A 13,038-nucleotide genomic window follows, 5' to 3' on the forward strand; every position below is an offset into this window, starting at 1 on the left:
CGTATCTCTGGCTACCAGTTCCCCATTTGTTGTATGTCCATGTGCCCAAGGAGGGCAATCCGTGTGTGTGTGTGTGCACGCGCGCACGTACATGTCTGTGTACATTCCCTTACCAACTGCCACAATCCTTCAGCAGAACCTAGGGCCTAGGCTTTTACGTCAGAAAATCTGTGCAAATAGCACCAAAAACAGCGCATCCGCCAGATCCACAAACAGTTTGCACTCAAGTCCGCACGTAATTTGACAGACGTAAACAGTTTTGTCTGTCTGAGTGTTTATGGCGACTCTCTCCTCCCTCAAGAGCTGATGATGGTGTGTGTACATAGAAAGATAACACACACACACTTTCAATATATAAAATAAATATTTGCATATATTCATTTATTTATTAAGAATGCAAAACACAGGCTCTTGATTGCGAGGCCTTTTCCCACTTGCTCACAGAAGGGTGCCAAAATAAATGTTGTGTGTCCTTTATCATTGATGAACATACAAATACCAGTTAATCTCTTATCCTTCGCTGTGTGCGTGTCCCTGCCAGCAAGGTGCCGGTCTACCTTGGCTTGTGCCAGTTGTAGGTTAATTGCCTGGAGTTAGTCTCTGACACTCAGACCTGCAGCAGATGTGTCTGCATAGCAACATGGCTATGAAAATACAATGTTGTCTTCACTCTATTTTTTGCTGGGCAGGTTACTATATATTCAGTTATAGCCAATAACATTACGTATTTTACACATTATACATTTCCGAATCAGATTTAGATTTAGAGTTTTGAACTTCAGAAATGAAATCTTAAAGATGAAAGCGCACTTTGTTTCTCAGGTGAACTTCTCTGTCGTCGCTTCTGCACACCGTGGTCACCACTCCCCTTATCTGATGAGCAGGGACTGAAGTGCTCTTCTTTGTTCTCTCCTGCAGGCACAGAAATCGTGGATAGAGAGAGCGTTCAGCAAGAGAGAATGTGTTCATATCATAGTGAGCGCCAAAGACCCCCATAGGTAAGTGTGAACATCACTATCATTAAAACCTGATGCATTTGTGACATTCTGCTCTGTCCTGTGGATTAATTGGTCAACATTATAGAGGGGATTAATCATTACGGGGCCGTTTACACCGAGACTGATTTTTTTGAAACTGCACATTTTCGAAAACGCTCTTGGAGGAAAAAAAAAAAAACGCGTTTACACAAAATTGCATTTAAAGAAATTCCAGTTTACAAGAATACGCTGGAAATGACTGAAAACTGTGCAGTTTCGGTCTGTGTGGTTTCAGTGTAAACGCAAGGCCGAAGCGCATGAATATTTGTGCTTTTTCAGAGAAACCCATCTTCGTGTAAACAGGGCCTAAATCACTGTGTACAAAACAAAAATATATTTGCCAGAAATGTATGAGGCCCCGGTGAGTGAGTTATATAAGAGCCGTAATGCCCAGACAAAAACGATGAGGTGACCTGTTTTGTCGCTGACCTTTACAAAAAGCTGCCCCTGAGTAATATCATGCTGGCCTTTATTTGCATCACAGGTAAATGCTACACACTAATGAGCAAACAGGCGTTCTATATATATTAAATCCATGGATGTGGAGCTGAGGCTCAGGCCTGGCCAGCAAAATATACCATATTATTGTCAAAGGTCATTAATTATCGGGGTGGCTGGAGTTTTGGCCATGCACACACACACACACACACAAACACACGCAGTGCCCTGATGTCTCTGTGTGCAGAAACTAAATTGCATCATTTTACCTCTTTGGAAAGGAAAGCACTCATATTGATGCTTGAGGAAGAAGAAAGGGCCAAGAAGCAGCTTCGCTCAGAGCTGAAGCAAACATGAAGTGATTATCAAAGCCTCCTGTCTCCCGCTCCTCCCTGGGCTACCACTACAACACTCTGTGTCTGTGGGGCGGGGGGAGTGAATCGCACGGCGCTGCACCAAGCAAATCCAAACTAGCACGCGCGCTTATGCAGTGGCGCAACAACGCGTATAACTGTCATTCTGCTAAATCCCGGAGCTGCTGGTGAGGAGAGAGCGGCTGAGAGGAGAAGACAGATGTTTGTGAAGCGACAGAGCCAATAAAAGATTTCAAGGGCCCACAGATCCTACTCCTCTCCTCCTCTCCTCCCAATCAGGACATGAAAGTCAGATGACAAGCTGTCACGGCAGCTCTGGCCTCCACACATAACACTGCCTCTCCCTCAGTCTCTCCCTCCTACCCCTCTTGTTTTTCCCTCAGGTGTGTTGCGACCAGTGTTGTTGGGATTACTCCATAAATGTAATCCAACTACTGATTACTGATTAGTCCTTTAAAAAGTAATCTAATTACTTCTTCAACTGCTTCGTTTCACAAGTAATCAATTACTAATTACGTGAGCTAAAAAATAAGGTAAAGTAACAGTCGCTCAGTGCTTTGGAATGAACTTTATTTAAAGTGCAAATTTTGCAATTCCAAAATTTTCCAAAATGCCTTTTGCACAGCCCATATTGTTAAAGTAAATAGAAGCACAGTTGTTAAATTTCATTATCAATGACGTTGCATGCATGGCTGCATCATCAATCTGCGACATCGTTGTTTTTGGTTGTTTTTCCAAATTTCAAACTTTTTGCGGGTAAAGCATTACTGGAATCGTTACTTGATGAAGTAATTATTATATAATTACCAGTTTTGCGTTTTTTTCACAGTAATCCCGTTACATTACTCTGTTATTTAAAAAGTAGTTTAATTACAGTAGTGAATTACTTTGTAATAGATTACTCGCCAACACTGGTTGCGGCATCCCGTGGTTCGCTGGGTCGGTATGCGCGCCACATTAACCTGACAACGCATTGTGCCTCCCCCGTCTCCTGCAGGTGCTGCTGCGGCCGCCTGGTAGGTCAGCATGTGGGCCTGCCCCCGGGCATCTCGTCCAGTCAGAATGACAAGGCGGAGCGTTTGGCCAAGAATGACAGCCTGTCGGAGAAGTGGTCGATCAGCAAGCACACGCAGCTCAGCCCCACCGATGCCTTCGGCACCATCGAGTTCCAGGGAGGAGGACACTCCAACAAAGCCATGGTGACTGCCGGAACGCATCCACCGAGTTGCATTCTCATCCGCGTCCGGCTGCCACCGCGCTAATTCGGATAGTCAGCCCCCCCGCCGGCCAAACAGGGGGCTGAAGAACCTAATAGAGTGTCAGGTCTGAAAGTGCATCCAGGCCAGCTTGCAATTTAGTTCAACAGCAGAGGAAGTCAAAGTGTCTTTATTGGCCGTATTGGGGACTGAGAGGTACATCCCTCTCACAACCACGTATTCCACAACACAAAATGAGAAACTCCATCATAAATATAAATAGTAAACATACATGAACAATCACATATGAAGTGAGAAGACTAAAATACTCAACAGAGTTGTATAAATAGTGCAGGTCATCTGTGCAAATCCAGCATCACGTAGCTCCTTATCATTCGCATCCATCCTGTCCCTGAGAGTGGGATGAATACGCGTTTATATCTATTGTGCTTGCATGGAGGGACCCTATACCTCCTTCCGGAGTTCAGTAAGACAAATTTGGGATGTGGGACGTGAGATGTTTCAGATAAGCTGTTGTTGGCCAGTCCAAGGATTGATTGTTCAATCAGGTCGTGGGGAGTTACAGGTGCTGTCACACCCATAAATTGATTGTGAGCCTCAATCCTGCCATGTTGTGATGATTAGTGTCTGACGTTGCAGGAAAGAGGCACAGATAAATGCATGCACTGATACTGAATGTTCCCCCGTTGAATATACTGTAAAAAAAAAAAAAAAAAAAGGACTGTAAAAAACAGAGCATGTAGAGTGAAATTTCACCCTTCAGCAGGAAGCTGACACAGCGTGACAGCGCGCAGGTGCGGAGGGACGCGGCCTTGATCTTCTTCCTCTTGATCTGACTGACTGTGTGTGCAACGCCGGCGCTGCACATTGGCACAGTGTCACAAACGATCGCCAAGACGTTCTAACTTAACGTCTCGTGCTGAGCCTGACTATAGGCAGCGCCTTTAGGGGGTTGACGTGAATGATGACACGGCGGAACGCGAATAAAACCTGCGGAACATACAGAGCAGCGGTCACGTGAGCGGCCTCCGCTAAGTACGCGCTGCTCGTCGTCAACATAAAAGACGTAAAAATGCCGCGTTTCCATCACCGTCACGCACCTTGAGGTCACGGTGGAGTCGCCCTTGCGAAGTGCGTGCCGAGAATTCCGATAACTGAAGCTGAAATGCATCTGATTTATTTCCCCGGCGTAGCATTAAATAATGAATGCCGACATATGTCAAGTGGGCGTATCAGGTTGAATTTGATGGACAAACAAATGTTCCATAATGCATGAAGCTCTGCTATCATAGCCAACATCTGCTTGACGCTGCCGCAGCCTCAGCCGGCGACCAGGCTGCTCCTCAGCACGTCTTTAGCGGTTGTACTTTAAATTTGACTCAATACTTTTTTTAAATATGTGAACGCATGTTTATGCATACGTTGCGCCCGCTTCTGCTTCTGTATTCATGTCTTGGGCCCACGCCAGAGGCAGCTGCGAACGGCTCACACGTGCCCTTGTCTCTTCCAGTACGTGCGAGTGTCATACGACACCAAGCCGGACCTGCTGCTCCACCTGATGACCAAGGAGTGGCAGCTGGATCTGCCCAAGCTGCTCATTTCAGTGCACGGGGGTCTGCAGAACTTTGAATTACAGCCCAAGCTCAAGCAGGTCTTTGGCAAAGGGCTCATCAAAGCTGCCATGACGACCGGGGCTTGGATCTTCACCGGAGGGGTTAACACAGGTGACCTATGCTTTAACACAAGTTAAACATTTCCACAACAAGTCTGCTCCTTGAATGATACGCTTTGCTCCAGACCAGGGGGAGTAACATTGAACAGCACTTAAAGGTTGTGTCTTTTAACAACCTTCTATTGGGGCTGCTAAAGCTAAAAGACAGAGAAGGAGAGAGAGAGATGTGTTCAACCACTGGATCACTGCTGAAGGTTTTGTTTAGATGTATAATGAACTCTGAGTGCAAGTCAGCATATTTTTGAGTCTGGCCACAGGAGAAAAGCTGACCCCCATATTATTATTCAATGCAACTTGGATCAAAACAGTGTCAGGCAGTCTAGACTGCTTACTTTTGTGCTGATGCCAATGAAAGGTAGCATGCTTAGACCATAATGTTATTTCAACCTTTCAACAAGTTTATTCACTTATTTATCTATTTTTACAGACATTGACATCACTTGCTGAATTTTTTCAGCCACTGCAGCGAAAGAAATATTGGAGGTTCCCCTTTAGAATCTGAAATATAAAAGTTTGTTGAAACTGTTGGCTTAAGACTGTTGTGAATGAAAAAAAAGATTGTTTTTCCTTGAGCTGTTGAATAGTTTAAATAAATTTAGCCTGGAGCTGGGTTTATGAAGGGCGCCGTGGACACGAATGCAATGAGATGTGAAAGCAGTCCAAATGGGAAAGTGAATAGTCAGTTTCAAAAATTTAAAATAAAATTAAACATTTTAATATGAATACAGTCAAAAGTCAGCTGGTCAAATAATCCAAATAATGGACGTACATGTGGTGAAATTAGGATAATAATAAAAAAAAAAGTTAGCTTAGCACTTTCCTCAGAGCGTATGCTACACTGTACAGGTCTTGCCAGGTTTTGAGAAAACAATTTAAAAACATCTGGAGTCAGAGTTAGAGACATTGAAGGGAATACACAAAGCAATGGAAGTGAGATTAAGTGACAGAATCGGTGCAGGCAGGTGCAGGGCAGAGGAAGATAGAAGCCTGAATAATGGATGATGGGATGAACTGAGCAGAAGTTGAGGGTCGAGGTGGAGGAATAGAATGAATGTCAGCTGGAGAGATGGTGAGGAAAAGACCTGCTGCTCCTCTGAGGATAACAACCGGAGACCTGGAGCTACGATGCGTTTGGTGTGTGTGTGTGTGTGTGTGTGTGGGTGTGTGTGTGTGTGTGTGTGTGTGTGTGTGTGTGTGCGTGTGCGTGTGCGCGCGCGGGTTCACTCTAGACTGGTACGCCGGCCAGGAGTAGCGCCTGATGGTTTGTGTCTATCTTTGTTGCAGAATGTTTAGGCCCAGTTTGACCAAAGTGTTGGCCGTCACTAAAACCCACACCATTTCTCACCAGGGGTGATTCGCCATGTGGGTGACGCACTGAAAGACCACGCCTCCAAGTCAAGGGGCAAGATCTGCACCATCGGCATCGCTCCGTGGGGCATCGTAGAGAACCAGGAGGACCTCGTTGGCAAAGATGTAAGTCGCACTCGAAGCGCGGGAGGGAAAAAAAGAGCATATGAAGCATTTGCTCAGGGCATTTTTCATTTTTTTTTTTGCATTCTTCAAAGCCACCTCACATGTGATTGTATGAAAAATGTAGCATGCAGTCCACGGTTGCCAGAGCCTGTGAATTACAGCTGACACTTTATTAAGTGCGATGCTGAGCAAGCCAATCCAATCTGTTGTAAACACCCCTTCAAACTGAACCAGGCAGCTGGTGAAACCACATGAGACGTGCTCGGCGAGTGCTGACTCAGTGAAAACTCTGGAATCAATGTTGGGTTTTAGTGAAAAATTCATCAGAATGGACCTGGCCATGTCCTATGAACCAGCCAAGCGTAGCCGATTAGTGTCGCCGACGAAAATGAGATTATTAAGTGCCGAAGCTCTTTTTCGACTCTTCAGCCTCGGCTGCTCTCAACTGGGTGTATAATGACCACATGAGGGTAACTCAGTTTGTCACTTTGTGTCTTAGAAACTGTCATCAATGTTGAATGAGCGTTCGCCGGGCTTTTACTGCGATTCACCGCGGCTTAAATACCAGAGAAATAAATGTGCCATTTAAATTTGGGACTCTTGGGAATATTTCAAATAGATTCAGAGACGGACCTTTCAGATTTGTTGCCAACCGGCGGCGTAGCCAGAAAAAACAAATCTGGATGCGCACCACACAAAATACACGGCCCTCCAAATTGATTTTCCACAGTGAGGGAGGCAGGTCAGATTGATGGACGCCTCAATGAAAAATCAGAAAACAATGACGTGCCACGCTAAATAATTTTCTCGCCGGCAGGGAGCTGATACACAGGTAGAAGCTCCAACCCTGACTTATTAAAAATAGCAAGTCTGTCACACACAAACACAATACAACTGCCTACTGCACCTTGGTTGGCGAAAACACAAAGTGTAAAAACACAAACACAAGGCTAATCAAGGTACAAAAAGAGGATTGTGGTGCAAATGAAAAAAAACCCTGCATATAATCATATACATAATCATCAAATGTGCTACAAACAGAGAAGCAATGCAAAACACAATGGATGCAAAGCAAGAAAACACATGCAAACAGGAAAAAATAAAACCCTGCATAGACCAGTCACGGAACCAGAACGGAAGTGCTCTAAACCTGCAGGGGGCGCTCTTAGCGGAACAGCTCAATGCAGAGACACACAGGCAGATGGTGGTCGAGAACGTCTTGCAACGCGTTTGAACTTTTCGTTTGCGCCACAATCCTCTTTTTGTACCTTGTTTTGACTTGTGTTTGTGTTTGTGAGGTTGCATCATTTCCACACCGGCAGCTGTTTTCACCAACTAAGGCACATTAGGCAGTTGTATCGTTTTTGGCCCTTTTTGGCCACTGTACTCTGTGAATGGGAGAAAGACGGAAGACTGAAGAAAGACAGTGACCAGCAGCTTTTCTGCAGCCAGTATCAGCATCTTAGCATTGAATAGCAATGAAATGAGCAAATTAATATAAAACTATTATTATACTAATACTATATATAATAATACTGTGATACTATTCTATTATTTATAGTATGTAGAATGATGTGATGTAATTTGATTTTAATAATCTCCATTTAAAACAAAACTTTTGATCTGTTCGTGGATGCATCACAGGACCAAAGATTCTTTTGTATCATTAAGTTGCATATTTTCCCTTGACCGCTCACTCCGTATCAGCCAGTGCGTTTATCAGACGCCAGTTGCAAATCCTTGTGCTCTCTCGGTCAGGTGGTGCGTCCCTACCAGACCATGTCCAACCCCATGAGCAAGCTGACGGTGCTCAACAGCCTCCACTCCCACTTCATCCTGGCGGACAACGGCACCACGGGAAAGTACGGCGCTGAGGTCAAACTGCGGCGTCAGCTGGAGAAGCACATCTCCCTCCAGAAGATCAACACACGTGAGTGGACTTGGCCTGGCGCGGGCCAGCGCCGCCGCCGCTCGGATTCGGCGCCTCACGGTCCGACCTACTTGCTCAAAATGAGAGGGTTTCTGAGGCTGCACAGAGTGATTACAGCATAATGAAACTGTAATCCTCATTTTATTAAAGGCACCGGCAGGTTAATTGGGTTCAGGCTTTTGTTTTTTAATAGCTGAAACAAGGCTAAGATCATCGTTAGCAGCTCAGTGCTGGACAGTTCCTGGCAGACACTCTGCTGGTGTGATGTCGGTGTGATATAGCTCAGTGAACCTGTGTGACCCCTCCCCTGGGACTGGCCATTTTTTACTGATCAAAAAAAGCTTTCTGACAGCTGTATGGATTCCTCACATAACACTGAGCATTCACACCCGTCTGCTTTTTGGATTTGAAAACGCGCCAACTTGGTCCTTCATTCAAACGCATGTTCTCAGTTTTATTGATCTAAAAGATGTTGCAACATGCCAGAGCAGCATATTTCAGGTCTCACATGCCCACCTAAACGTTGGCACCATGTGTGTTTCGCAAAGTGCATTTTGCGTGAGTGTGTCCACATTTAGGCCCCTTTGTGTCATGCTCCACCACTGTTGAGCCCCTTGTCGCTTTGCATTCTCCTGGATTTCAATTTCCTTATTATTCCTTCGCTGGAAACCAAATGGATTTGCATGAATACAAACGCATTTCTGCCTCTTCTTCCCCTCGCTCATTCTCTGGCTCGCGCCAACAGACGCAGGCGTGCGCACGAACCTCCCTGATATCCTCTTAATGCGATTCTCAATTGCCTCTCAGAGCATTGTTTAGAATCTGTCAGGGCAGGGAAGCAACCTGAGTCAGGAGAATGTTGTTCCCAGCCATAATTTATTTGTCATACTTTTCTTCTGTTGTCAGCCACCAGCAATTTCATACTCGGGGTTTTTACGTGACATTCAAGTGTCAGATCTCGTTCAACAATTGAGGATGTCAGAAAAAAAAGGTGTTCCAGAGTGGCTAGATAGTGGTGTCAAGAGTTGTTCACTGATAGAGATTTTATTAGGGTGTATTAAACAGAGCTGACAATGTTAAAGGGTGGATAACACGTCTACACAGAGCGAAAAAGCGTTTTCACTGTTCATTTTTTTGCACACGTGGAATTGAATTAGCCATTTAGTACCATAGACGAAGCTACGAGGGTCGTGATTAGCATTTTGAGTAGGAGTCCTTCGGGTGTCATCATCGTAAATCAATTGCTCTCAACTTCACATAACAACTCAAGGGGACAGTTTAACTGGACACTATTACTCTCTGCTTTACCACAGGGGAATAGAGGAGGGTTTTGAGGCTAGCACAGTGCCCACTTGTCTTTAAGGATTTGAATTAAAAAAAAAAAAAAAAATGGACTTGAGCTCCCTGAAACCATGTGACCTGTGGACTTCCCTTTGTCATCCTATGCCTGGACTCATGCAAAAGGGGCTGGGAAGGCAAAGGGACGCCCAACCGTCACGCTATCATCTGACTGCGCTAATCTACTGTACCCATGGCGCTAATCTACCTTTTTTTGACCGGCTCAAATATACACTGACTTCAGAGTTGACTTTGGTGAGTATTTTTTCACAGGCTGGAAGGTTTTTTTTTCTCATCCTTTCAGCTGCGAACCTGGACAGCGAAAGCATTCCTCGCCTTTTCGTCGTTTTAAAAGGTTGATTTCTTTGAAAGCTTGGAGCCTTGATGATACCATCAGCATCAGTACTGTATTCTGCTGTAATCTGGAGGATCTCTATCTGGTCATACACAGCGCTCACTGCAGGGCTTCATGGGGCCCTGCTGAGTGCTGCTGCTCGAGCAGCGATGTCCACTGAGGATGCTCCTCACAGTGCAGCTGCATTCCATCATCAAAGGAGCGTCCTGACTCGGCACAGCCATCCGTGGTGGAAACGACATGATTAGGATTGGCAGTGTAAAACGACACGCGCTCTGAATCAGCCAGCCACCTACCGGCTCTGTCAATCTGCAGGCTGGTGTAGTTTCCCCTCCTGCTGCTGCCAGAAACTCACAATCAGCTGCGTGGTTTTGCCACCCTGGCTTAAATGACTGATTTTCATTATAGGCAGCACTTTTTAGAAAAAAAAAATACACTTTCTAAAATTAAAGAGCAGTTTCTTTTATGTTGCTCTTACTTTTCCTGCACTTGCACCTTGCTGATCTCCCACCAGGACAATTTCAGGTGGCATTTTAATGGCAGGAGGCAGAGCGGTGCACGGCCTTTACGCCAGTCAGCCACTTCAGCCGCAACTGCCACGTGCACTGGCGTTTTATCATCGATTACCCACCACAGTGTCTCAGAGGCTGACATGTAGATGCGTTAACTCTATGGTGTTGTCTCTACACTTCTATGCCAGTTGTACAGTCTTTCGTTGCACAGATTTTGTTGCAGTCGTTTTCTGATGTCTATGGTTCACGGTCAATCAAGGACTGTTTCATTTTTTTCTCCAACAGCTTCTTTTGGATTTAGGTTTCGCCTGAGGTCACGTTGAAAATAGGAGAACAAAGTCAAAACGTGATGAAGCCATTTGGCTCCCTCAATAGCCAAATGTGCATATTCAGGTCGACATGTGACCACGTGATTTGTTTAAGTGCTTGGACAACAACATAAACTGGAGCCGATGAAAGTGTGGTTGATTTGTAATCTTACCCTGTAAATTTATTTGGTTGGCTGGTTCTGCTTTCAGCCATTCTTCATGCAGTGGCTGTCACTGAGCCAGACATTTACTCCACAGTGATGTAGCACATTTCTCACGTGACTAATTACATCAGAAGCTGACCCACAGGCTCATGGGCATCTCTGAAACTAATCCTCACGGGACCGCCTTTGGAAGTTGAACCTAAACATTCTGTGATTTGCATGTGATTGGGGTGCACAGCTCTAAGGCCTGTCTTGAATCTCTAATATTTGAGGTATTGTTTCATCAAACTAAAGGCACGCAAGAACCAGTTCAAGCTTGGAAAAATGAAAATAAGATTAAATTTGTGCATTTAAAACAGCTGCTCAGGGTGACACGGCGGTGCAGTGGTTAGCACTGTCACCTCAAGGCAAAGTCATGGGTTGATCCCCAAGCCCGGGGCCTCTCTCTCTGTTACATTTCTCCTCCCTGCAAAGATATTTCTCCCTGCTTGGGTTCCGCCTTCCTCCTGCAGATCACAGAAATGCCCATTAGGCAATTTGGGAACTCGAAATTGACTAAGGGTGAGAATGTGGCCCTGTGTTCCACTGGTTACCTATCAATGAGGTAACCCTGCCTTGCCCCTAGACGGCTGCAATATGCTCCAGCACCACTTGTGACCCTGAGGGCAAGAGAAGCTCTCTGTTATTTCAGGACCTGCGATTGTGTGTTTTTGTGTAAAGTAGAATTTGTGAGTACATATCTGGGAAATTAAGAGAGGGCCGAGGGCAGATTCCAGTCACGCAACGATCATTTTTCATTAGAATTCATTTTCAGTCTGGATTCTAAATTCTAAATTCAAGTTAAATTGCCAATAGAACTGTCAGATAATGGAACGGATATTATCCATCCAGTTGCAGTGGAATTGAAGATTTATTTGGGGGGGAAGAGAAAATGATTTTTCTTCCAACAGGCAGTGAGATTTTAATTTATATTCAAATTTGCCTCAGACTGGCAGTAAGTCATATGAAACACAAAGCCTTCAGCTGCTTCTAGGGGGGAAAGGACTGTTCCTTTACAGAACTGCTGAGAACAGGAAATCTTCCATCACTTACTTGTCTTCCATCACCCACTTGGCAGAATATTCCACCCCACTGCTGGCACTTTTGGCTTGAGGGGACATGTACTATAGTGCCAAGGTTTCAAAACGCCATAATTCCTCCGTCAGAGGTATATTACATCACGGTGTTAACAAGTCTTATAGATGCCGATGCTCTATTAAAAACGGATTTTATTTTATCACAAGGTTATGGGAGCGCCATCGGCAGCTGTCAGAAGTCATCATTAAAGCAAAAGGCGAGCCGTCCTTAAACCTTTTAACACCACACTGGAGGACATTGGTGCTGTCTCGAAATTCATTCCCAGCCTTTACGCATTTTATGCCGTCAGAGATTTTACCCTCTGATGTGGCCTCCTTTTTAAAAAAAAAAAAAGAAAAAAAAAAAATAGCAACATCGGATGAACTTTAGCGAGGAAAACATCTAAGGAGGAACAGAAGGCTGCAGTCACCGTGTTAATTCGCCGGCACGTTTACACGCAAAAGAACACGCTAAGCGCTGTCCCCAGCTGTACCTGCACATGGTACAGGCATGGTCCTCGGCACTTGTTCAACGAGGCGTAATTTTCCAGGTTGTGCAATATGGGAAGCAAGGCAGGTGCACATGGGGCCTGGCATGGACACGGAAAACACGGTGTACTTCACATGCAAACCAGCAGCTCTGGAAAAAAATATTACTCCAATAAAAAAAAGTATTGATTTCAAGAACGTAAGTCCCTTTCATTGATGCCACGTCACGAAGCTGGATGATATTTCAATACATGGGGGGGGAATCAATAGAAAGGTTGGTGCCCCGCCAATACCTCGGAGAGTTGATAAGTGACAGAGAAAAGGAATGAAGTAGAAAAAAAGAGGAAAAAAGAAAGAAAGGGGGATTGAGGGTGAAAGAGTTTAGTAAAGGATGCATGATGACAGGGAATTACCTGTCGGAGGCAACCTAAAGCAATACATTTTCCCAACCGGCAGCCTTCCATTGATTTCTATTTCACAATCAAAACAGAAGCATTTCACGATTCATCTGAAGCTTTAAATGCAAAAGGACGTACAGTGAAAAAAACAAAACACC

At 44.9% G+C, this 13,038-nt stretch overlaps 2 protein-coding genes and 1 long non-coding RNA gene across 9 annotated transcripts in view; 1 reads left to right on the forward strand and 2 right to left on the reverse strand.

Moving 5' to 3' along the window:
- Nucleotides 1-13,038, reverse strand: part of LOC142896948 (nuclear factor 7, ovary-like) — a 177,206-nt gene that overhangs the window by 91,273 nt on the left and 72,895 nt on the right. The gene's annotated exons all lie outside the window — the stretch shown is intronic.
- Nucleotides 1-13,038, forward strand: part of trpm3 (transient receptor potential cation channel, subfamily M, member 3) — a 129,953-nt gene that overhangs the window by 68,327 nt on the left and 48,588 nt on the right. For all 7 annotated transcript variants that reach the window (XM_076038910.1, XM_076038909.1, XM_076038908.1 and 4 more), the window contains 5 exons: nt 919-998; nt 2,847-3,048; nt 4,577-4,790; nt 6,147-6,271; nt 8,030-8,201. In XM_076038910.1, the coding sequence (XP_075895025.1) occupies nt 919-998; nt 2,847-3,048; nt 4,577-4,790; nt 6,147-6,271; nt 8,030-8,201 (793 nt within the window). The remainder of the gene's footprint in view (nt 1-918; nt 999-2,846; nt 3,049-4,576; nt 4,791-6,146; nt 6,272-8,029; nt 8,202-13,038) is intronic.
- Nucleotides 1-13,038, reverse strand: part of LOC142896955 (uncharacterized) — a 525,186-nt gene that overhangs the window by 50,065 nt on the left and 462,083 nt on the right. The window lies entirely within an intron of this gene.

Source organism: Nelusetta ayraudi, unplaced genomic scaffold (genome assembly GCF_046127955.1).
Source record: "Nelusetta ayraudi isolate G7.1 ecotype Tasmania unplaced genomic scaffold, CSIRO-AGI_Nayr_v1 ptg000058l, whole genome shotgun sequence".
Taxonomy (NCBI): domain Eukaryota; kingdom Metazoa; phylum Chordata; class Actinopteri; order Tetraodontiformes; family Monacanthidae; genus Nelusetta; species Nelusetta ayraudi.